General features: G+C 45.0%; 1 protein-coding gene across 4 annotated transcripts in view; it reads left to right on the plus strand.

The window, feature by feature from the left end:
* The window catches only part of tax1bp1b (Tax1 (human T-cell leukemia virus type I) binding protein 1b), a 58069-nt gene that overhangs the window by 898 nt on the left and 31121 nt on the right, over positions 1 to 26050 (plus strand). For 3 of the 4 annotated variants that reach the window (XM_079504497.1, XM_079504496.1, XM_079504494.1), the window contains exons 3-6: positions 2998 to 3197; positions 18802 to 18904; positions 21978 to 22171; positions 23620 to 23778. In XM_079504497.1, the coding sequence (XP_079360623.1) occupies positions 3060 to 3197; positions 18802 to 18904; positions 21978 to 22171; positions 23620 to 23778 (594 nt within the window). In that variant the 5' untranslated portion in view covers positions 2998 to 3059. The remainder of the gene's footprint in view (positions 1 to 2997; positions 3198 to 18801; positions 18905 to 21977; positions 22172 to 23619; positions 23779 to 26050) is intronic. The other variant, XM_079504495.1, reaches the window with a different exon arrangement.

Raw genomic sequence — 26050 nt, forward strand, 5'->3', positions numbered from 1 at the left:
ACATCAACATTATGTCAAGGTCTAATTTTTATCTGAACGGCTGTGCCTACTAGACTTTGTATGTTAGATTGAGAAACCGTGTATATAATGTATGTTCTTCATTGACATAACTGAGAGATTCTGGGTCATGTGTGTTGTATGTAGGCCTAAGCATGTCGGACATAACAACTGCTCTAGTTTAAGCCAAATGGCGTTGAGAAGAACCCGTGTCTGTGTCGATTGTATAAAGTTACGAAACATGGTCATGTTTTCCTAAACCTCATGCAAGACTGATAGAACTGGCTTGCAACAAGCTGTTGAAATAACTGTCAGTGTCATAGCTGACACTGACAGCGAATAGGGGATAGTTCTTCCTATGTTTTGAGCACTGGCGTTGTTGTCTCTGTGGCTTAATAAACATTCTATTGTCCAAAACAGACTGACACATTTACTGTTCATTCATTCAGAGTGACATATTGCAGTGTCAATGTGTTGGCGATTCCCCCTCCCCACTTCACTTATCTTGGTTTGGTTCTCTTGACCTGTACCTCCTGTGCTTCACTCTTTCCACATCAAGAATACTTACTATTACAACACTAAATATACTAACTATATTGATGTGAAACATAGATAAGGCCTCCTATGCATGTGTGAGGAGTTAAAGCAACTGTTTACCCAATAACAATGCCCCCAAACTGATGGGGCCTTCAAATCTGTCAGAGTTTTGTAGGTTTGTAAGAGAGGGACGCAGACACACTATATTCACATACAGGTGCCAGGGATTTCCTGCTGTGCCACTGGCCAGGCCACTCTCCCCTTTATTCTTGTGCTCTTACTGCAGTGCACAGTCTAAAGTAGGTGAAACCGAAGACATTAAACATGAAAGGGAGATGAGATGAGATGAGTTTAGTATTAGCTGGGCCAATCCAAAAGATTGTAAAAGCAGTGAGAGTTCACATTGTCATGTGTCCATCATCAGCCTGCAGGCTTTGTTGTCTTCTGTAGGGAACAGATGGGATGTGGTCTAACTTGTCTGTCTGCCTTGCATTCTCTGGTTACTTACGAGATGGCGTCGTCACAATGGGGCTGCAGCTGCTGCACATTTGACTTAAAAACAATAACAAATATAGCTGCAAGCTGCGATAAGACGGGACCAAGCAATAAGCCCTTTAAGGCTGCTCAACAGTGCCACTTTAGGTCACCCAGCGGTATTGCAGCTGTTTGTACCCCAGACAGACAGACAGATGAGGCATGAGTTATGCCTGTTCAAAGGCCCAGTTGGCAGTTATCACTGCTTGCTCGCTTAATTTTTTTCCTTCTCTTCAACTGGGATTCCAGATAATGGTCCATCGATTGTGTGAAGAACATTTCATGCAAATTGCTCAAAAAACCAGGAAGAAAATCGGGTTGAAACATTTTTCAAACTGCTCAAAATGACATGTATACTCATCCTAAGGCGTTTAATATCGATATAAGATTGCCTCGCTATTTTCCATTTTTGAAAGCACTCCGGTTGCTAGGCACTGTTGCTAGGGCCTCGTCTGCGGCGCACGACCCAACCACATTAGCTTCTGTTTTAGCCACAGCCTCTTTTCTCTGAAACTAGGCTGTGGCGATGTTCGGAGGTCATTTCTGATCATCCGGTGCTCGAGATGGGAACATTGGCGTATTCTAGAGCAAGGATGCACCTCGCCTTAGCTCGCTAGCATTGGCGCTATTGCTATAGCATCCAAGATAACATCCAAAACCGGACGCGCGTCATAGTGGAATTGCTTCTCATCACGTGGCAGCACAAACATTTCATGCTTGGGGCAACCAAATAGTCAGCGACACCATTTAGAAGATGGTCCGTCTTTGTTTGTTTTGCATCAAATTTCCTGTGCACGGCACGCTATCATTAGTATAGGAGTAGGCAACATTTGGCACAGTGAATGGTAATCACTGGCACACTGACGTGAGTGTGAGAGAGGAATTTCCTTTCTTTCTTTAACCCATTTAGGCCTGACGTCGAAATAAAAAAAAATTCTTCTAAATCATGTCAGTAGTTCTCAGTATTTCATGTCAAGGACCCCAAAAATGTTATGTATTTGGCCGCCGACCCCTCCATCTGAAAAGTTGTTCCAGGGACCTCCCCCCCCCCCACCCCAGAAGCAAAGATTTGAGTTAAAAACATGCGCTCTGAAAGACTAATTCAAAGATTTGCTCCACATTTTCACGACTTTTCAAAAATAGCAGACCTACAAGCTCGTTGGCGCGCTATGAGCTTGTAGATCTGCTATTTTTCAATAGCTAAAGTTTAAAACACCAAAGGGGGTTCCCGCCCCAAAATGGGTTAAAATAACATATACAATTTATTAAGCTCTCTCAAATGCATGCAAATCCTGCACACAATTCTACATTCATTCAAACTGAACTCTGACTGGGGAGGGAATCTGGGAGATAGGTGCGTTATTTCTAATGATCATTAACAATGTCCTGATGTGAAAGAAAATAGTCAAGAAGAAAGAAAGGTTATAAGAAGAAAGAAAGGTTATAGTCATGGACAATCGACATCTGTTGGAATTGTTTTTATTTTTGTGTGGTGTTGTAATTCAACATAATGTTGATATGGCACACTGACTATCAAGAAAATAAAAACACGGCACTTCATGTCAAAAAGGTCGAAGACCCCTATACATTATCACTTGCTTATTTATACTAAAAACATTTTTGGTCAAAAAAACCCACAATGTTCAGGAAAATGTCATAGAAATTTAGACTGCAAACATATAATAATACCCCTTTATTGCACTCTGATGTTATCTTATCTGTGACACCCCTGTGGTGCTGTTTTGGTTACTTTGTTACTGTCCCAAATTCCTTAGGGCTATGTTGGGGGTTGTCTCTTGTGGGAGTGAAACTATAAAGACTGTGACCCTGCATGTTTTCGTACATACTGTATTACGTCATTCAGATGAGCGGTTGTGGTCGGTCCTTGACCATTCTCTTCTTGTATTTCTTTCTTGCCTCTTTCCGTAGCCAGCGCTGAGTGACTGAAGGCACAGTTCCAGGACAGGACGTTATCACAGTCGGACAACATCATGGACAGATCCAACTTTGCCCACGTCATCTTCCAGAATGTGGGAAAGGGCTACCTGCCACACGCTGCGCTGGAGTGCCAGTTCACCCTCACCGAGTTCATCAGACCCCATCAGAAAGACTGGGTGGGCATCTTCAAGGTGAGCCCCTTCTTTCTGTCTTTCACATTCGTCCTGCCCCTGGTTAGGAGTTAATTTTATTTTATACTTCCCTTTTAACCCATTTTGGGGCGGGAAGCCGGGAACCCCTTTTGGTGTTTTAAACATTGTTAGAATTTAGCTATTGAAAAATAGCAGATCTACAAGCTCATAGCGCGACACCGAGTTGCGCGCTACAAGCTTGTAGGTCTGCTATTTTTTTTAAATTTCGACGTCAGGCCTAAATGGGTTAAGTGACGTTGGGCAATGACTGAATCCCAGATCCCCCTATGTAAAGGCACAGTCTTACAGCCCTTTAGACAAAATTATGTTTTGTAAACCTTTTTAAACTACAAAGTTATGTGAAACCCGGGAACAGCTACGGTGGAATTGTGGATTTTGTGGACTTCATGTGACCAGCATGTGAAATGAGTCATCTTTGGTGTCAGTAGAACGGTATGGGAATATTTGGGCAAGGTTTCAGAGTGATCAGTTGATCACAGCCCCACTGACTTCCAAGATAGTTGAAGTTACTGTATATATTTCATACAAATGAGTGGAGGTACTTCTGTCTTCTGTAATTGTGTACACACACACACACACACCAAGCTGCCATGACAAGTTATAATTCCGTTTAAAGCGCTAGTCTGACCAAGTATACTTATTTACTTGGTGGATTAAAGTGAACAAAGCTTTTTAGCGAAAGTTCATATATTTACGATATGAAAACCATTACTCTGTGCCTTAAACAATGTACACACTTTGGTAAGTATGTCAAACATGGAACCTGGTCCTCTGCGGCATTATGTGAGTAGTTAATTTTATCTCTCATGCTGCCTTAGTAGAGTAGAGATGTTCGCCCGCAGTGCGCACCAAGCACCCTCTCCGGGTGCTCCCCTGAGAACTAGCCCCAAAAAGGTTATGTTGTGCACCCCTGGTGATGAAGCATGAATTAATCTTAACCCATTTTGACCTGAGATCAGATTCTAAAAAATGTCTTCTACATCCTGACAGTTTTCTGAAAAAGCTATGTTTCTATGTCAGTGGTTCTACGATACAAAAAAAATAGCAGAACTACAAGCTCGTAGCGCGCCACTCGGTGGCACGCTATGAGCTTTAGCTATTTTTCAATAGCTAAAGCACAACATAATGCTAACACCAAAAGGGGTTCCCGCCCAAAATGTGTTAAACTGGGCCTGGGCCATGGCTCAGTGGTCCAGGCACCTTGGCTGGTAATCCGGTCTGGCAGTGTGCCGTGGGTTCGACTCCCGATCCCGACGGCCTTTACTGCATGTCTTCCCCCCCATCTCTCTCCCCATTTCCTGTCAGCCTACTGTCTGTCCCTCCATAAAAAAATATAAAATAAAGGCGAAAGCCACAAAAAAGAAAACATTAAAAAAAAAAAATGGGTTAAACTGTAGCTACCTCTGAGCCAAACGAATAAAGTACCTACTACGCTGTCAACATTTTCTGGAAGACTTGACAATATCTGTGTCAAAGGATATATTTAGACGCAGAATATGAGTCAGTGCCAGCAGCAGTCTTTGAGTGAGCATCACTCTGGACTAGCATCACGTCTCTCTCGAGAAGCGTACGTTTTGCCGATGAAATGTGGATAAAGTAGCGACGCGTCAACCGGGTCTATAAGGTGATTTGTAGTGCTGTCGTTGTCTCGCTCATGTGAAAAACGAGCTTGGCAGAAGGAGCAGAGGTTTTTTTTTTTTTTTTTTTTTTTTTGGCTCCCGTCACGCACTTGAATGTCCCAGATGGATGTGGTTATGGGAGCCCATTAAATCCAATATACAGTGGCAGTAATTGATTTTGGTCTCGTCTGTAGTGAATGATGGGGGTGAAATGGGGGCATTTCAGCTGTGTTTGTTAACCCATTTTGGGGGCGGGAACCCCTTTTGGTGTTTCATTATGTTATACTTTAGCTATTGAAAAATAGCAGATCTACAAGATCTACGAGCTTGTAGGTCTGCTATTTTTGAAAAAAATCGTGAAAATGTAGTGCAAATCTTTGAATCAATATTCTTTCAGAACGGTTTTTTTTTCTATAATTTTTATCCCACGATTTTGTAACCCATTTTTTCACCCCTGTGTCAATTATCTAATGTGATCCTGGGCTCTACACACCCTCCGCCAACCTATTCCCCATATATGGGGGACATGGGGAGAGCAACGGACTTGAACTCGTGCTTCCTTCATGCCTGAGTGTCCAAGTTGCTCCTTTACACCTGACAGGGGGGAGTTTCCCTGGTTGGACGTAGCGCGTGGAAGGAACACGTTATTCCAACCAGTTCCTTTCCCCTCTATCAGGCGCCCCGGCTGGCCAGGGGGAGGCAGTTTAGAGACCAGGATTACTTCATGTTTTTTGTGAGGGTATACCTACCCTAGGGGACACGGGGAGACCATACAAACTCCACACAGAAAGGCCCTTTCGCCAACCCCACCTCGGGTATGTGCACTGATGACGCGGAGGAGGAAACACGCCGCCAGCACCCACAGCGTCCCGAGCGGGAATCGAACCCAGGACCTCAAATCTTTGCTTCTGGGAGGGTCCCTGGAACAACATATTTTCAGATGGGGGTCGGCGGCCAATTACATATATTTTTGGAGGTCCTTGACATGAAAATGTTTGAGAACGTCTGCCATTGAAACATAGGGTTTTTCAGAAAACTGTCAGGATTTAGAAGGCATCTGTAGAATCGTTCCCAGGGCTAAATGGGTTAAAGTTGCTGCTTGCGCCCAGAGCCCGTCGTGAGTCGAATCTGACCAGATTCAGGCAGTACTGGGTAAACTATTAGCACATCAGCAGTGGTTTGCTGCTGGGTTACGTATAAAGTGGAAGTAGAAGCCACCCAACACATGACCAAAACCTTGGCATGAACCACTTTACACCTGTCTTCCATATTTTTTTGGCATGTAATTATTTTCAGAAATGCCCGAAACATTTTCCTGCACAACATTAACCCATTTTGACCTGGGAACGATACTACAAATGTCTTCTAAATCCTGACAGTTTTCTGTTTCTATGTCAGTCGTTCTCAAACATTTTCATGTCAAGGACACCCAAAAATATATGTAATTGGCCGCCAACCCCCATCTGAAAATATGTTATTCCAGGGACCCCAAGAAGCAAAGATTTGAGCTAAAAACATTCGCTCTGACAGAATATATATTCAAAGATTTGCACCACATTTTCACGATTTTTCAAAAATAGCAGACCTACAAGCTTGTAGCGCGGCACTCGGTGCCGTGCTATGAGCTTGTAGATCTGCTATTTTTCAATAGCTAAAGTATAACATAATGCCTTAACCCATTTTGGGTGGGAACCCCTTTTGGTGTTAGCATTATGTCATGCTTTAGCTTTTGAAAAATAGCAGATCTACAAGCTCATAGCGCGCCACGAGCTTGTAGGTCTGCTATTTTTGAAAAATCGAAGAACCACTGACATAAACATAGCTTTTCCAGAAAACTGTCAGGATGTAGAAGACATTTTTAGAATCTGATCTCAGGTCAAAATGGGTTAAAACACCAAAAGGGGTTCCCGCCCAAAATGGGTTAAACTCTAACTTAGGCCGTACTGCTGGTTCTGCAACATTCATATCATGAAAACTATTCCTGCTATACTGGCGCTCCTCCCTGTGCACTTTGGGCGGGGCCGGCCCTATCGGTGACATGGCCTGCATGAAATTATCAGTACGTTGAGGCTTTGCATTCTCCCATCTCGTGGTGCTTAATTTTGCCTTTGTCATAGAAATCGGAGGATATCTGCTGGGCAACATGGTAAATGGTAAATGGTGCATTTATATAGCGCCTTTATCCAAGGTGCTTTACATAGATTGTGCATTACATTCACCCATTCACACACATTCATACACCAATGGCAGCGGAAACCATGCAAGGCACCAACTAGCACATCGGGAGCAATTAGGGGTTCAGTGTCTTGCTCAAGGACACTTCGACAGTAACTCTGGGGGAGCCCGGGTTCGAACTGACAACCTTACGGTTACCATCCAGGCACTCTACCCCTGAGCCACCGCCGCCCCTACAAGTCAAAAACATTCCTGACATTCGGTGAACCAAATTGCTCTTGGTGTAATATTATCTTTATGCTATTTGAAGCGAACATTGGCAGATATATTGACAGATAATTGGTGTATATTGGTGTCCGATAAATTGGAGCACCACTACTAACCAGTTGAGTTGTTATGACATGACACACATGACACCTTCACATATGTGTTTCTGGTTCAAAATCGTATTATAGGCTGATAGCCAGGTATGCCAGTGACACCTTCTGGATAACAGGGACTATACAGTTATCTTATGCTCTTATAACTGACTACCAGCTTGGTGTGGCCTTGTGGTTAGATCAGGGGTGCCCACTAGGGCATTAACCAAACGTGATTTTTGATAGTCGACTCGACTACCATCAAAATCGGTTTATAGCCGATTATTTGGCGGTCAAATATTATATTTTTTTCCATCCAATCAAGCATTAAAACATCGTGTTCTGAAACGGCCAGCGAGAACTGCAAAACAGAGCCGGTGAATGCAGGCCGAGTGGAATAGTAAGAGAGTGGCGACATGCTTTGATCTCACCACAAAGCGGGTGCCTATGGGCTATAGTTCCAAACATTGGAACTATCCCATTGAGATAGAATGAGCACTTCCGCATTCCATTATTACAATGGGAGTCAACGCTAGTGTCGCCACTCTCTTACTAGATTACGCTGAATGCCGCTGTGATTGGCCGAAATTCACATCAGCTGTTTCAAGTCAAAGTTGCAAGTCCACAATGACTCACGGATGGACGCGTTGTGAGCTTGTAGATCTGCTATTTTTGATGCGCAAGACCTTTCTACGGCGCAGCATAGCATGTTGCGTTGTTCACAATGTTTGTTCAGATGGAGAGTGGAGACTGGAGCGGGGAGGAGGAGGAATGAACGATGCAATGTTCTTCATACAACCCTAAATGTTCAACAACAAGTTACAACCACAGTTCCTTTGGTTTTTAGAAGGAGCTACTGTACAAGCTAGGAGGAGGTTATGATTACATACTAGGCTTGCTAGCTAGCAGGCTTGCCAATCAGATGATCAACTACTTCACTCCATCGCGACTATTATAACTATAATCGCTCGGCATAGCTGTTTGTTTTTAATAATGCCGCACGCCTGCACTTTTGTTGGATAAGCATGAAGAAAGATGAAAAAGAAACGTGAAATCACGGCAAGAGCTACTGTAGTTTGACTGTCACCAAACTGGATAATATTGGGCAGAGTTGCTATACTTTACTGTACCGGACAACACGACGACACGTCTCCAATCTAACTTGTTGAACAAACTACAGTAATAAACTCACCAATAGTAAAAGTATTTACACACTGTAGTTGTCCCCATTGAGCGTATGAGCCTATGAGGCATATGCTTTTTGAAAATCTGTCTTGAATGCTGACAGTGCCACTGCCGCCCACCGCACCTACACGAGTGACGGTGACGGAAAAACCCATGTACAGTAGGCTTGTATATATGAAAACAATCAGCCAGGAATGGATTAGTACTTAACTTGGAGAACTACCAACAAAACAACAGAGCTCACAGCTGCATGTCTGCTGTAGAAAAGCACAAATAAAAGAAATCATAACAAATATTAAAAATAATATTTAACGACTACTCGATTTTTGATTTACAGTGTTGACTACTGTTTTGCTAGTCGAATAATCATTTTTTATGTTAATGCCCTAGTGCCCACATGTTTTTGACTTTCAAAATGACCAGTTCAACAAGATCTACCCACAAACAAACAAAATATCCCATTGCTGAAACTAGTAAGACAAATGCACAAATGGGGGGAGTTGAATATAAGTTTTGTTTGTGTATAAACTAACTTTGTAATGCTACTTCCTGAACATTCCTGAAAACAAAGTATTGCATTGCTGGTTTGAGCTGACAGGCCCCTTTTGATGTCTAATCATAAATTCACCTTAATTCAAGTATTCTATTAATTGAAGTATATTTTCAGGGCCATGTCAAGTGGTTCTACCTGCACAGCCTTTGTGATCTACTGGTAGATCTTCCTTTTGGGCACCCCTGGGTTAAGAGTGTGCGCCCTGAGACTGGGAGGTTGGGGTTCGATCCCCCCGGCCGGGTCATACCAAAGACTGGGGACCCAAGCATCAAGCGTTGGATTGGGAGTGTACTTGTACATCAAGCTGCTGTAGCGTGACTACAGAACTATACTATATTGCAGACCAATACCGAGTATTGTACTGTACGGTACCGAGCGGCACATCCTTATTTTGTTGCTGCAACCACACAGCTAGTATAAAGCACTCTGCCCGTCCGTCGGTCACCTTGTCTGTAGGTCCAAACCCATCGAGTGCAGATTGAGAGCTGGTCGCCGCTTATCATGAATTATGGCGCTTGTTTTATGATTATTTTAACTAGGTTATAAATCCGTTGGCCGGGGCTGCACAATGCCTTGGCGTGCAGCAAACTATCGTTAAGAACTTCAGGAGATATATAATTTTCCACACTTGCATTTTCCCCCCTTCTTCTTGTTTACAAAGGGAGCCAAAGCTTGCCCTGTGCATTATTTTCTTGCATAGGATGGAGGCTTGAAATAGCTAGTTTTTATGAGTTTCCTGTGGTCGCATAGCAGCCAAGTCATGTTGCTGCCAGCGTTTAAGCTCCTGGCAAGGCTGCGTTTGATTGAAGTAATTGGTGAAATAATTACGTTCATATTTTTCGAAGTCCTAAACAATGGCCCGACCATAAATGAGCTTACATAAACCCCCAACGTGTGCTTTCCACCATGCCTTTGTTGAGGTGAGAGGAGCCAAGCATCAGTGAGAAGTGTGGTTACGTTAGTCTGTCGCCCGTCGGGGGAGGCTCAGGTAATGTAATGTCTGGGAGGCCTAGGGGCTGTTGAAGAAGTATGGGAAACACTACTCTGTTTTCTTTGGATGGCTCTGCCACATCACTGTTTACCCTTAAGCGAGGCACCAACTGTAGCAGTACGTTTTCTGAAACATACCCTTAACTCTCACACACACACACGCACGCACGTGCACACCTCTAGAACATGGAGTGAAGGTTGTGGAGGCTGACGACATGACCATAAATCATGTAAACCTTCCTGGCTGCACTGACAGACGAGACTCCGAGGTTCTCAGGAGAATGGATACCTGTGCACTGAGTCACTCTGACTCGACGTCGCTCCCCAGACCCATGCCTCGTCGTCACACATCTAGGTGCATGTCGTCTTCTCATGGGATCATGGGACAGGACGGCCTTCCACTATTGGAGGGGTGTGTGGACTCAACCCGCCGCTGAGTCATTGACAGTAATATGGGCTCCTGAAGATTATGTGCAATCTTGTCAACATCGATTTAGTGGGGGGGGGGGTGTGTAGAAGGTTTCTCCCTTTTGATAAAACGATCGATCAAGTGGAAGTTGATCATACAAACTTTACATAATCATATTGTTAAACTTTCCATGACTTATTTGACCAACAATGTCCGATTGCCATGAAAGGCCTAAGAACACATGACACCCTTTTTCACATTGGCCTATTATAGCGCCACCAGGAGGCCACAATGGACCTGACCTGGCGAAGACCTGTGCTCCGAGGAGCACCTTTTCTAGTTTTGCATGAAAAGTATTTTTGCAGCATCCATCCACCTCTGTACATCACAGTATATATGGCTCCCTTCTCTGTGCACAAATAACAGCTCTTCCTCTCAGCAGCAGTGTGCAGAAGAGGCAAGTCCTATCTCCACAAACGCCACCACCGGCACGTCATTCAATTTGAGAAGTTAGATCAAGGTGATGCGCATGCAATTGTCAGTCCAAACTCCAAAGTGAAACATTTGCAGATTTATAGCCTTGTTTACGATCAATAAAAACCATGCAAATGTCCTAATTGTTCCCTGTTCGTCCTTGCCAAGTCGGCGATCTCATTGCACATCAAGCGACGCGACGCAACAACCTGCGGATAGCTGTTTGTTTGAACATGCGTGCACGCAAGTGGCATTCTGGTGTTTGGAACACTCACACGAGACCAGCTTTTTGCCAGGCTTCGCGGAGGAGCGCTGTTGGGACAGGTTGTCAAGACGGGCTCGACAGAAGCCAAACACAGCCACCGTAATTAAGCTGTCGCTGAGCACAGCCCCTCCGCGTGATTCATGGGCAACTTGTCTTGCGTGTTGTGATTGATTAAGTCCAATTGGCACACCCCATGCACGTTACACTACCTGGTTGCCACTGGGCTTCTGTCAGCTCTCGGCAGAACTATGGGCCTGTTGGAATGTCGATGAAATATTCATATTTCTTCAAATGTAGTGTTCAAGGCAAATTCTTTTGGCTGGGGTGAAGTGATTTGTTGAGAGACGTTTACCGCTCTTTCTCTCTCTCTCTCTCTCTCTCTCTCTCTCTCTCTCTCTCTCTCTCTCTGTTTTAAAGATGTTCTTAGTTTTGTAAATGGTTCTCAACAACAACAGGTCGGTTGTGTACCAGAAAGTGGATCACGAGATGTTTTCACAGTCCTGGATAAATACATATGTGGTGCTGTTCAGTAAGCATGCATCTGTCGATGATCATCTTAGTGATTATTCTATTGATTACCATTTTGAATAATAGAGAAGTGTGTGTGTGTGTACACAGCCACACACACACACACATAGCTCCGTAAGGGAGTGGTTGCACCACTCAAAAAGATGGTAACACAAATATAAAAAGACGGTAGCGTTTTTGACCATGCTAACTGGTCAAAGTGTTTTGTCTGAAGGTCTTTTTTTTTTTTGCTTTCGTCAGTCTTTCGGCCCCTAGTTATGTGAACTGCAGGCCCCTAGCAGCTCTCCTGGTTTGAAGTGAAAGAGTTCCTGTCAGAGATCTCACCCGTGTCACCTCGGCTGCTCTAATGAGTGGAGCGGTGAAGAGGCCAGCCTTCGGTAATGGCACTCACTAACTACGTGCATGTTTTTAATTGCTTCCTGTTCTTTATACTGCTGGAAGTTGGAAACTCCCCCTGCTAACGAATGAGAGAAGGAGGGGGGGGGGGGGGGGTGTGTGTGTGTTAAGAGTATGAAGCACCAGAATGTTCCATCTCTGGCTCAAACTTGCCTGACTGAGGCCAGGCGTGTGCCAGACCGCTAGCCAGCTGACCACTGACTGACTGGTAGCCAGCTGACCACTGACTGACTGGTAGCCAGCTGACCACTGACTGACTGGTAGCCAGCTGACCACTGACTGACTGGTAGCCAGCTGACCACTGACTGACTGGTAGCCAGCTGACCACTGACTGACTGGTAGCCAGCTGACCACTGACTGACCGGTAGCCAGCTGACCACTGACTGACGCCTATAATGGTGATAAATAGTGGTGTCAAAAAATATCGATATGAATCGATAATCGATTTGAACATTAACGATACGACTACATCGATGCACGTGTGTCTGGATCGGTCAAAATAGCGTCTGGATCGGACGTTGGTTCGATCCTAAAGTTGTGAATCGATATAATTCAACTAACTGCAGGAAAAACACAGATGTACAAGCCCAAAGCGCTGTGCATTGCGACGGGTAGATAACTTGTAGATCTGCTACTTCCAGCGCAGGAAGGGCGCATGCTTATGACGCTCTTTAACTTTGCATCAGCAGCCAGCGACTGACAGTCACAACACACGAGCAGCAGACGGGGTGCACAGGCAGATCCGACACAACTTTATTGCACACATCTGTGCTTTCATCCACGCTTCCATAGCCTTTTAAATCTTATTTCCCATCCACGGGCACAAGCAGTGATATCAACAGCTTCCACCCGATCTGTGGTGGTGTTCTGTTGTCTGACGAGGGAAGCTACTAGCTAGTAGCTAGCATGGGAGCTAACGTTAGTTTAACTTCCATATAGTTAGAAGGAGTCCTCCTTAATAACACTATGTACTTTCCATCTGTTCCCCAACCCCTCACACTCGCTGCTGCGTTTACACGGGCAGACACAAAGACGAATGGGAATATCATTTGGAGCTTTAACAATGAATGATGTATCGTTGCGTCTGCCCGTGTTTAATGGTCAGGGTTTCACTGTCCACAGCAGGCAGTCAGACCTGTCAAACTGCACTTCCAAAACTCAGAGACATGCCACCACCTATAAATTCAAACCCACCTCTTGAATATTGCTATAGCTTTCATTTATTTTATTCCATAGTCTTAGTTTTTCTCTAATAGTTGTTTTTATTTGTTTTCTCTTTTGTTCTCTCTTTAAGTACTCAGAGAAGCATTATATAAATAATATTATTATCACTATTATTATTACTACTTGTTTTATTGCCTATGCTTATGTAGTCACTATTCATTGATTCACTCATATCCAAATCCATTTAAAAAAAAAAAAGCTCACTGCTCAGGTCAAATAGGCCTATTGATATGCGATTAAAATGTGATTAATTGAGATTAATTAATCAATCACAAAGCCTCTAGCTTAAAATAAAAAATCTAGGTTAAATGTGTCAGATCGCAACGTATCGTATCGAATCGCATCGCATCAAATTCCATGAAGTTCCACAAAATCGAAATCGTATCGATTTGGACTGAATCGAATCGAATCGTTCTGTATATAAAATGTATCGTCCCCGAATCGCATCGTAGCCCATGCGTATCGATACGTATCGAATCGTCTTGTAAGGGAGAGATGCACACCCCTAGTGATAAATTATTAATCGATTGTTTTTATTTAATTATTGATTTTTAGAATTGAGCAGTTGAGACGAATAACAGTCCTAAGTCCATCATTTATTCTGACCCCTCCCCGAAAAGGCCCAACTGTACTGACCCCTTTACCATAATTTATACATTATGGACTGTTATTCTTTAGCTATTGAAAAATAGCAGATCTACAAGCTCATAGCGTGCCACCGAGTGGCGCGCTACGAGCTTGTAGGTCTGCTATTTTTGAAAAATCGAAGAACCACTGACATAGAAACTGTCAGGATGAAGACATTTTTAGAATCTAATCTCAGGTCTAAATGGGTTAAACTGATTAGTTCGCACCCCTACCATCCACATAATCGGTTCAATTCTGGACAGACATCTGTCCTCGGTTTCCTGTCTCTATACTTTCCGTTCTAAATTAACCACTTTAAGTCGAGCCCTATTTTATACTTTGTCCTACGATGGCTTTGTGCAAAAGCATCGGATTCTTCTTCTTTAAAACATTTTAATTCTTTTGAAGACTCACCTCATGATATGTGCACAAAAGGGACAGGACACCAGATTTTGTTACGGAAAGAAAACGTTTGTCCTGATAATTAATTATTTGGTCATTTGCCCATCTACCAATGCACTGAAGAACTGATATAATATATATTATAATTTTTTGTTCTTGTTGCAGTGTTTACTCTATTCTCACTTTAACCCATTCTGGGCGGGAACCCCTTTTGGTGTTAGCATTATGTTATGCTTTAGCTATTGAAAAATAGCAGATCTACAAGCTCGTAGCGCGCCACCGAGTGGCGCGCTACGAGCTTGTAGGTCTGCTATTTTTGAAAAAGCGAAGAACGACTGACATGGAAACATAGCTTTTTCAGAAAACTGTCAGGATGTAGAAGACATTTTTAGAATCTGATCTCGGGTCAAAATGGGTTAAATCAGAGTGCATGCCATGCACCCTGGTGGCGCCAAGCAAAAAATGTTTTTCACTTCATTCATGTGCAGCGTCGTGAGAGTACTACTGGGGGCCTATTTATTATTTCACTGGTGAGAAAACATGCTAGTATCCCCAGATTCCCCCACTAGTGAAGGGGGAAAGGTAGCGGCTATCAAAAGCTCTTATGTACGGCAAACTGTGCAAAAGGCTCGTTAAAACACAGCGAATATTTCTGACTTCACTTTTTTTACAAATCGTCTCCTGCATCACAAACTGTGTGTTGTGGCAGCAGGCTGATGTAACAGCCTGCTTGGACAGACGTGTGTTACTGTGTGTGTGTGTGTGTGTGTGTGTGTTACTGTGTGTGTGTGTGTGTGCGCGTGTGTGTGCTCATGCACAGAAGAAACCCCAGCCAGCCCAACGTGACTCTGATTTTGTTTGACAGTTTTATGGTGGCGGCCTGAAAGTTATGGATGTATTTTCTGGTGCAACCCTCCCTCATCAGCCGTCACTTAACAACACATAAAATACATATAATTACATTTTGGTTTTCATTTTGAAGTAGACTATATATAAAATTTTCACCTATTTTCCTCTTCCTGCTCGAGGTGAGTTGTGGCCACTTTTCCACAGTCGGGCTTGTTCACGACCACGAGGACGGAACCAGGAACCTTAACGCTTGGGCTCAAATGATCCGTTCTCTCTCTCTCTCTCTCCTTCTGAATTCATTTCCACACCAAAGGAGGCTTAGACTCACTCCATGCTTCTATTCGGTTCCAATTTGTCACTCCACTTGTCATAAATCCACAGTAAACGTACGGGGGGGGGGAGAGAAAAGAACGAAACATAAATCTTAACAAGGCATATAAAAACAACCCAGGTAATGCATACATACGATTCAGCGATAACTAGGTAACTGGTGGTACAAACGGCTGCACGCTGAGAGCGCTCCATTTGAACACGGTTGACCATACTGTCGTCGTCCTGTGTATTGATGTAGTGAGCGCTACATTGAACACGCTAACAGCGCTACATTGAACACGCTAACAGCGCTACATTGAACACGGTGCCCTTGCTGTAATGAGAGCGCTACATTGAACGCGCTAACAGCGCTACATTGAACACGGTGCCCTTGCTGTAATGAGAGCGCTACATTGAACGCGCCGGTGCCCTTGCTGTAATGAGTGCGCTACATTGAACACGCTAACGGTGCTACACTGAACACGCTAACAACACCACATTGAACACGGTGCCCTTGCCGTAATGAGAGCGCTACATTGAACACGCTAACATCGCTACACTGAACACGCTAACAACACCACATTGAACACGGTGCCCTTGCCGTAATGATAGCGCTACATTGAACACGGTGCCCTTGCTGTAATGAGAGCGCTACATTGAACACGCTAACATCGCTACACTGAACACGCTAACAACACCACATTGAACGTGGTGCCCTTGCCGTAATGAGAGCGCTACATTGAACACGGTGCCCTTGCTGTAATGACAGCGCTACATTGAACACACTAACAGCGCTACATTGAACGTGGTGCCCTTGCCCTAATGAGAGCGCTACATTGAACGTGGTGCCCTTGCTGTAATGAGTGCGCTACATTGAACACGCTAACGGTGCTACACTGAACACGCTAACAACACCACATTGAACGTGGTGCCCTTGCCCTAATGAGAGCGCTACATTGAACACGCTAACGGTGCTACACTGAACACGCTAACAACACCACATTGAACGTGGTGCCCTTGCCGTAATGAGAGCGCTACATTGAACACGGTGCCCTTGCCCTAATGAGAGCGCTACATTGAACACGGTGCCCTTGCCCTAATGAGAGCGCTACATTGAACACTGTGCCCTTGCCCTAATGAGAGCGCTACATTGAACACGGTGCCCTTGCTGTAATGAGAGCGCTACATTGAACACGGTGCCCTTGCCCTAATGAGAGCGCTACATTGAACACGGTGCCCTTGCCCTAATGAGAGCGCTACATTGAACACTGTGCCCTTGCCCTAATGAGAGCGCTACATTGAACACGGTGCCCTTGCCCTAATGAGAGCGCTACATTGAACACTGTGCCCTTGCCCTAATGAGAGCGCTACATTGAACACGGTGCCCTTGCCCTAATGAGAGCGCTACATTGAACACTGTGCCCTTGCCCTAATGAGAGCGCTACATTGAACACGGTGCCCTTGCTGTAATGAGAGCGCTACATTGAACACGGTGCCCTTGCCCTAATGAGAGCGCTACATTGAACACGGTGCCCTTGCCCTAATGAGAGCGCTACATTGAACACTGTGCCCTTGCCCTAATGAGAGCGCTACATTGAACACGGTGCCCTTGCCCTAATGAGAGCGCTACATTGAACACTGTGCCCTTGCCCTAATGAGAGCGCTACATTGAACACGGTGCCCTTGCCCTAATGAGAGCGCTACATTGAACACGGTGCCCTTGCTGTAATGAGAGCGCTACATTGAACACGGTGCCCTTGCCCTAATGAGAGCGCTACATTGAACACGGTGCCCTTGCCCTAATGAGAGCGCTACATTGAACACTGTGCCCTTGCCCTAATGAGAGCGCTACATTGAACACGGTGCCCTTGCCCTAATGAGAGCGCTACATTGAACACGGTGCCCTTGCCCTAATGAGAGCGCTACATTGAACACGGTGCCCTTGCCCTAATGAGAGCGCTACATTGAACACGGTGCCCTTGCCCTAATGAGAGCGCTACATTGAACACGGTGCCCTTGCTGTAATGAGAGCGCTACATTGAACACGGTGCCCTTGCCCTAATGAGAGCGCTACATTGAACACGGTGCCCTTGCCCTAATGAGAGCGCTACATTGAACACGGTGCCCTTGCCCTAATGAGAGCGCTACATTGAACACGGTGCCCTTGCCCTAATGAGAGCGCTACATTGAACACTGTGCCCTTGCCCTAATGAGAGCGCTACATTGAACACGGTGCCCTTGCCCTAATGAGAGCGCTACATTGAACACTGTGCCCTTGCCGTAATGAGAGCGCTACATTGAACACGGTGCCCTTGCTGTAATGAGAGCGCTACATTGAACACGGTGCCCTTGCCCTAATGAGAGCGCTACATTGAACACTGTGCCCTTGCCCTAATGAGAGCGCTACATTGAACACGGTGCCCTTGCCCTAATGAGAGCGCTACATTGAACACGGTGCCCTTGCTGTAATGAGAGCGCTACATTGAACACGGTGCCCTTGCCCTAATGAGAGCGCTACATTGAACACGGTGCCCTTGCCCTAATGAGAGCGCTACATTGAACACTGTGCCCTTGCCCTAATGAGAGCGCTACATTGAACACGGTGCCCTTGCCCTAATGAGAGCGCTACATTGAACACGGTGCCCTTGCCCTAATGAGAGCGCTACATTGAACACGGTGCCCTTGCCCTAATGAGAGCGCTACATTGAACACTGTGCCCTTGCCCTAATGAGAGCGCTACATTGAACACGGTGCCCTTGCCGTAATGAGAGCGCTACATTGAACACGGTGCCCTTGCCCTAATGAGAGCGATACATTGAACACGGTGCCCTTGCCCTAATGAGAGCGCTACATTGAACACGGTGCCCTTGCCCTAATGAGAGCGCTACATTGAACACGGTGCCCTTGCCCTAATGAGAGCGATACATTGAACACGGTGCCCTTGCCCTAATGAGAGCGCTACATTGAACACGGTGCCCTTGCCCTAATGAGAGCGCTACATTGAACACTGTGCCCTTGCCCTAATGAGAGCGCTACATTGAACACGGTGCCCTTGCTGTAATGAGAGCGCTACATTGAACACGGTGCCCTTGCCCTAATGAGAGCGCTACATTGAACACGGTGCCCTTGCCCTAATGAGAGCGCTACATTGAACACTGTGCCCTTGCCCTAATGAGAGCGCTACATTGAACACTAGTGCCCATGCTGTCTTTGCAGGTGGGTTGGAGCACAGCGAAGGACTATTACACATTCCTGTGGTCGCCTCTCCCCGAGAACTACACGGAAGGCAGAGCGGTCAACAGGGCTGTGGTGTTCCAAGGTAAGATTAAACCACACTTTTTTTTTTTTATAAAACCTCTGCCACCTTTTCTTTCACAGCCGTGAAAAGGTACCGTGCCAAAAAAAACACGGGGTTACGTTAAAGGTGAAAGAGCGGTTACTCGTGGATCTGTCTTCTGGCGTTGGCGAGACCATATTATTATTATCTGCGTCATTGCTTTATTATGGCAGTTTCTATAGAGCATGCAGTGAGGAGGATGCGTGACAGACATCCGACGGAATCTTTTCATATTCAAAACCATAATGTAAAAACCAATAGGTTCCAAGGACCGTATTGGCCAAAGTGGCTGCCGTGTGTGTGAATATGGTCAGTGGATATGACTATCGGAGTCACTTTCCATTACATTAGCGTTAAATCATTCCGAACAGTTAGACATGGACTTAACCACTTTCTACCTGTACCTATTTTGAGCATGACTTTTTTTTTTTATCCACAGCCTGTACGTAGATTGGCTATTTTTGCTACTATTCTCGACAAAGAATATGGGGCTTCAGTGGTCACACTCCCGACGAGTGGCCCGGAGTGTGTGTTTTGGCTCCCATGAAAGTCTCATGGCGCAGCCCAGTCGCGTGGCCGTTTCCTTTCCTTCTCTATGCTTCCTTGCTGCGACCAAGGAAGCTTAGAGAAAGGAAAGGAAATGGTCACGTGACTGGGCTGCGCCATGACACTTTTATGGAAGCTTTCATGGGAGCCAAAACTCGCACCGGAAGTTCAATGAATACACGGCTGTGAATGGAGCCGGCTGGACCAGCTCCTAACAAACATTATTTCTGAACAATTGAGATCTTTGTCATATAATCGGTTCAGTAATATAAAAGAAGACATATCACAGGTTGTTTTCTAATCACTTGCTTTTCGATGTGCACAGAGTGCACAGTATATAATTTATTTTATTTAAGGATCTAAACGGCAGAAGGTATCGTTTCTGGCTAGGAAGGTATCGCGAGATTTGGCTGCCAGACAGGAAACGGTGGGAAGTCTCACGATACTTGGTACGCTCAGAAAGGTACTTTGTGCTCTTTAGATACCATTGCCCTCATTTATCAATCGAGTGTAAAATCTGCCCCAAATTCGAGTGTAGGATTCGTAGTACACCCACGTCGGGTCGGCATTTACAAAGTGATCGCAGACAGCTGTTTCTTCCTTAATTTCGTTCCGACGTTAATAAATGTGACGGCTGAAATCTATCTGGCACGCCCTATAAAATCTAGCCTCGCCCTCGTTTTTGCGACATGAACAACTGCAATACGACCTGGAAACCATGGTTACAGGGGAAAAAAAGTTTCACCTGTCAAACGAAGTGCACTTTCTGACAATGCGCAGGATTCGTTTGAATCGCAGCAAAGCTTTCTGGTGTGAATGTCACCTAAGTTGCCTTGCTGCCCCCTCCCATACACACACACAGACGCACGCAACTTGTTGTATCTTAAATAAATAAACCTGCATGAATTAAATAAAGCTGTAGGACTACCCTGTCTGTTTCTCCTCTCGCTTCGCTTCCCTTGCTGCCGCCTCACCCCCCGCACGCACGCATGCACGCACATATCGCAATTTGCAAGCAACTGTCACTGTGTTGTTAGTTGTATATTAAATTATTAAAGTCTTTATTCATTTAATATACAACAAGATATATTAGTGAACGAAAACCTGAACCTGTGAACCATGAATTATATAACAAATAGGCGCGCACGCGCTGCTGTTTTGCAAGGTGCATCTCCTGTCCTGTCTGTCTCTCTCTATCACTGTGGTCCGTCCGTGACACCGTGACCAATTGACCATGCACGTCCGACAGTCTATTTAAATTGCCTCGCTGTCAACTGTCATTTATATGAATATTGCAGCCAAACCCGTAGCCTCATGTGGCACTGGACATTGGTGGTGGTATGGTGGGCTGCAGGCTGGCTTAGGCTATACTATCTCCGATGCGTTCCCACTTGCGCTGGCACGGCACATTTGGCATTCGAGCGACGCGTCGGGTTTATTAAACGAGGAGGAGATTGCACATACTGTAACTCCAGAAAGACATCGGCCTGCTGTAGATTCGGCTACAGTAGGCTACCCAAGTTGGGACTCTCCGCAGCTGCAGCGCTGCACTATACTATCCAACGTCCCGTCATGGAAATATTTCAGCACAGACAGCCCAAATCCTCGCATAGTATGCGCTCATCATGCAAAACACTGTTTAAATGGCTTACGCATCTAACTTGCAACATTGTTTTTAAATGCGCGATTTTAATTGCTTGCTTGTAAAGTTGGAAATCTCCTACTAATTTCATATGACACAAAGACACATCGTTGATGTATTCCTTTACTTTTTTTTCCTTTTTTACATTTAGCCCATATACATACAGTTTTATATAAACATTGTAGGAGTGAATACATATGTTTCGATGCCTGTGACAGCCTCTCAGCTGGTCAAACAATGCTGCTCCGCTGTTCTACGACAGAAAAACAGGTGAGGACAAAGCGTACGACAGCTCCCGACCAGACGTGAGTTTTGTCTTGGCACAAGATCAAAATCAAACGTTGGCGCAAATGGTAAATGCCGAAAATTGCGGTAATTTCGGCGTACACCCATATTTTGGCGTACGCACGGTTGATAAATGAGGGCCCATACCTCTACATAATTACAGTGTACACATCAGAAAAGCAACACAGCAGACGATAATGTGTTACATGTCTTCTGTTATTTTCCAGAAGCGATTACTTTACAAAAGGTCTCAGTCATTCAGAAATAGTGTTTGGCTCCAGTGCATTCTGCCGAACTTCCGGGTGTAGTTTGGCTCCCACGAAAGCATCCATGAAAGTGTCATGTGACCATGTCCTTTCCTTCCTCTAAGCTTCCTTGTCCGCAACCAAGGATTTATTTTTATTGGTAAAAAAAGTCAATTGCCTTCCGTCTGTTAGAAAAGTACTGTATTTGAAGGCCCTAGTAAAAAGTTACTGGTTCTGTCCAGAATCTATTGTCTCCCGTCTTTCCACTAAATAATAGAAAATGCTCGATAAGGTGCTTGTTATCAATAAACATTAACGAGCTCCATTTCCTAACCAGGATACTACGTGCCCAACGACGACGGGGAGTTCTACCAGTTCTGCTACGTGACGCACAAGTGCGAGATCCGCGGCGCCAGCACGCCCTTCCAGTTCCGCGCCGGCAGCCCGGGCTGCGACTACGAACTGCTGACCATCGAGGATGAGTGCAACTCGGACATCCTGGTGGTCACCACCAAGGCCGGCTTCCTGGAGGTAACACGCACAGACAGACAGGGCTGGGGCAAGTTCGAAGACGGGGAGGGGGCACCATAGTTCCACACTCACTCCAGAGGGCCACCATAGTGCCACACTCACTCCAGAGGGCCACCATAGTGCCACACTCACTCCAGAGGGCCACCATAGTTCCACACTCACTCCAGAGGGCCACCATAGTGCCACACTCACTCCAGAGGGCCACCATAGTGCCACACTCACTCCAGAGGGCCACCATAGTTCCACACTCACTCCAGAGGGCCACCATAGTTCCACACTCACTCCAGAGGGCCACCATAGTTCCACACTCACTCCAGAGGGCCACCATAGTTCCACACTCACTCCAGAGGGCCACCATAGTTCCACACTCACTCCAGAGGGCCACCATAGTTCCACACTCACTCCAGAGAGCCACCATAGTTCCACACTCACTCCAGAGGGCCACCATAGTTCCACACTCACTCCAGAGGGCCACCATAGTTCCACACTCACTCCAGAGGGCCACCATAGGTCCACACTCACTCCAGAGGGCCACCATAGGTCCACACTCACTCCAGAGGGCCACCATAGTTCCACACTCACTCCAGAGGGCCACCATAGGTCCACACTCACTCCAGAGGGCCACCATAGGTCCACACTCACTCCAGAGGGCCACCATAGGTCCACACTCACTCCAGAGGGCCACCATAGTTCCACACTCACTCCAGAGGGCCACCATAGTTCCACACTCACTCCAGAGGGCCACCATAGTTCCACACTCACTCCAGAGGGGCACCATAGTTCCACACTCACTCCAGAGTTTCTCTACATTGCATATCACTGTCACATCAAAAATAGCAGATCGACCAGCCCAAAAGGCGTCGCACTGCGACTGTAACCGTAGCATTGTAAGCACTGTAAATGTCCCCACGTTTTGGATTGTCTCAATAGAAGGGCGGGGAGACCAAATACAAAAAACACCACCAATAGTATGTTATGTTGTATAAACGTACTCTAATGTATTCATTTAAACAAAGTTTGACTCAACGGACAGAACATACTATATTAGACATTTTTCTTATTTGTTTTTAACATGGCGGTGAATTGAACCACGCTGAATGAGGAATGAACTACCATCTAATTACAACAACCTTTCTTTCTTTTCTCTCTCTCTCTCTCTCTCTCTCTCTCTCTCTCTCTATTTCTCTCTCTCTCTGTCTCTGTCTCTGTCTCTGTCTCTCTCTCTCTCTCTCTATTTATCTCTCTCTCTCTATTTCTCTCTCTCTCTCTATTTCTCTCTCTCTCTCTCTCTCTCTCTCTCTCTCTCTCTCTCTCTCTCTATTTCTCTCTCTCTCTCTCTCTCTCTCTATTTCTCTGTCTCTCTCTCTCTCTATTTCTCTGTCTCTCTCTCTCTCTCTCTCTCTCTCTCTCTCTCTCTCTCTCTCCTCTCCTTTCCTTCCCTCTCGTAGCAGAAGCTGGAGGAGTCCATGCGAGAGAAGGAGGAGCTGGTGAAGAACATAGATGTGCTCCAGCAGGAGAAGGAGCAGCTGGAGGAGGAGAGGGAGCGCCTGCAGATGGAGTGCGAGCAGGAGAAGGAGACCTGCGCCCAGCTGAGGAGAGAGAACCAAGTGAGGACCGCCGCCATGAGCCCAGTCCGTATATATATATGCGCTGTTAACCCCATTGAAGACCTGAGACCAGATTCTACAAAATGTCTTCTAAATCATGACAGTTTTCTGAAAAACCCCATGTTTCTGTATTGGTGGTTCTCAAACTATTTCATGTCAAGGACCCCCAGAATTATCTGTAATTGGCCGCGAACCCCAATCTCAAAATATGTTGTTCCAGGGATCCCCCAGAAACGTTAAAAACGTTTGCTCTAAAAGAATATATATTCAAAGATTTGCGCCACATTTCCCCGATTTTTCAAAAATAGCACATCTACAAACTTGTAGCACGGCACCGAGTGCCGCGCTATGAGCTTGTAGATCTGCTATTTTTCAATAGCTAAAGTATAACATAATGGGTTGCACATTAAGAGCATATAGATTATTTAAGTTATTATTTAAGAGCATTTGATGTTAGTCAAACTAGCAATCTGTTCTGAAGCATCTTCCATCAAATCTGTAATGGTCTCGGTCGGATATCTCATATGAAAGCAAAGGTTAAAAAGCCTCAATCTGTGATGTATTTAACCTGGTTGAAAGCAGGGACAATATTACTAAAACGTCATCATTTTGCATTATTGTGTTGATTGTTTAGGAATCGGCGCTAGTGTGTGTGTGTGTGGGGCGGCTCCTTTCATGCTGTCTCACAAATCTCACATTTAGGACTTGGCCATTTAAACATTTTCAGTCGTGAGATTATATTTTGCTTTAATCCATGTGTTATGACACGCCCAAAATTAGGATGCGAGTCCTTAACCCATTTAGACCTGACAGTTTTCTGAAAAACCCGTGTTTCTATGTCGGTGGTTCTCAAACTATTTCATGTCAAGGACACCCAAAAATATATGTAATTGGCCACCAATCCCCCTCCCCCCAGCGCTATGAGCTTGTAGATCTGCTATTTTTCAATAGCTAAAGTATAACAGAAGGGGTTCCTTCCTGAGAGTGTAACGGGGTCCATATTATTTAGTTTACATGTTTGGGAGTTGCATGTTGCACAGGAGGCTTTAGCTTTGGAGGGGGTTGGGATCTGCCCAGAGGAAATGCTCCGCGTCTAAACACGGTGTAAATGTCCCAAACGTTTTTTTTTTCCTGTTTTCCCCAAAACCTTTTTTTTGCAGCTCTGTTTCCCTGAAATTACATGCCTTTAACCCTATACTTAACACTACGGTATAGCTGGTGACAGAGCCAGAACGTATACAGCACGTATACAGAACGTATAGCAGCATAGTATGTACCAAGAAAATAACAATTGCCTGTATTATTATTATTATTATTAGTTGTCTGATGAATTTCAAAAACAGCTCCACGAGCTGTAGATCTACCAGCTCACAATGCATTGCAATGCCTGTAAGTATATATATTGTCTATTTTCACCTATTTATGAACATATAGAAAAGTCTAAAATAAAAAGGGGAAAAAGTCTGTGTCGCCTTATAGCTTTTAACCATTATTTTAAAACTGTAGCGGTTGAAAAATAGCAGATCTACAATCTTGTAGATCATTCTGGGGGTCCTTTTATTGACATGAAATAGTTTGAGAACCACCGATATTGAAACATAGGGGTTTTTTCAGAAAACTGTCATGATTTTAGAAGACATTTTTTGTAGAATCTTGTTCTCAGGTCTCAATGGGGCTCTTTTGGTCCGAGGTACAGAGCTCCCATCTGGGCCTCGCAGTCTCTCAGCACCCCCTAGTGTGGGCTTGGACTCCCATCCCTTCATCTTCTCCACACTGGTAGACCGCAGGCCGATCCAAACGTCTGTACTACGCACCCAAAGAGATAAATCAGACCTCGACAGTCCCCATTATCAGAGTTATTATTATTTTCTTTTTTTATGTTAACCCATTTTGACCTGAGATCAGATTCTAAAAATGTCTTCTACATCCTGACAGTTTTCTGAAAAAGCTATGTTTCTATGTCAGTCGTTCTTCGATTTTTCAAAAATAGCAGACCTACAAGCTCGTAGCGCGCCACTCGGTGGCGCGCTACGAGCTTGTAGATCTGCTATTTTTCAATAGCTAAAGCATAACATAATGCTAACACCAAAAGGGGTTCCCGCCCAAAATGGGTTAACCCATTCTGGACGGGAACCCCCCTTTTTGGCATTATTATGTTATACTTTAGCTATTGAAAAATAGCAGATCTACAAGCTCGTAGCGTGGCACTCGGTGCCGCGCTACGAGCTTGTAGATCTGCTATTTTGTTTTTAAATCGTGAAAATGTGGCGCA

This window comes from Electrona antarctica, assembly GCF_951216825.1.
Source record: "Electrona antarctica genome assembly, chromosome: 6".
In the NCBI taxonomy this organism is placed as follows: Eukaryota; Metazoa; Chordata; class Actinopteri; order Myctophiformes; family Myctophidae; genus Electrona; species Electrona antarctica.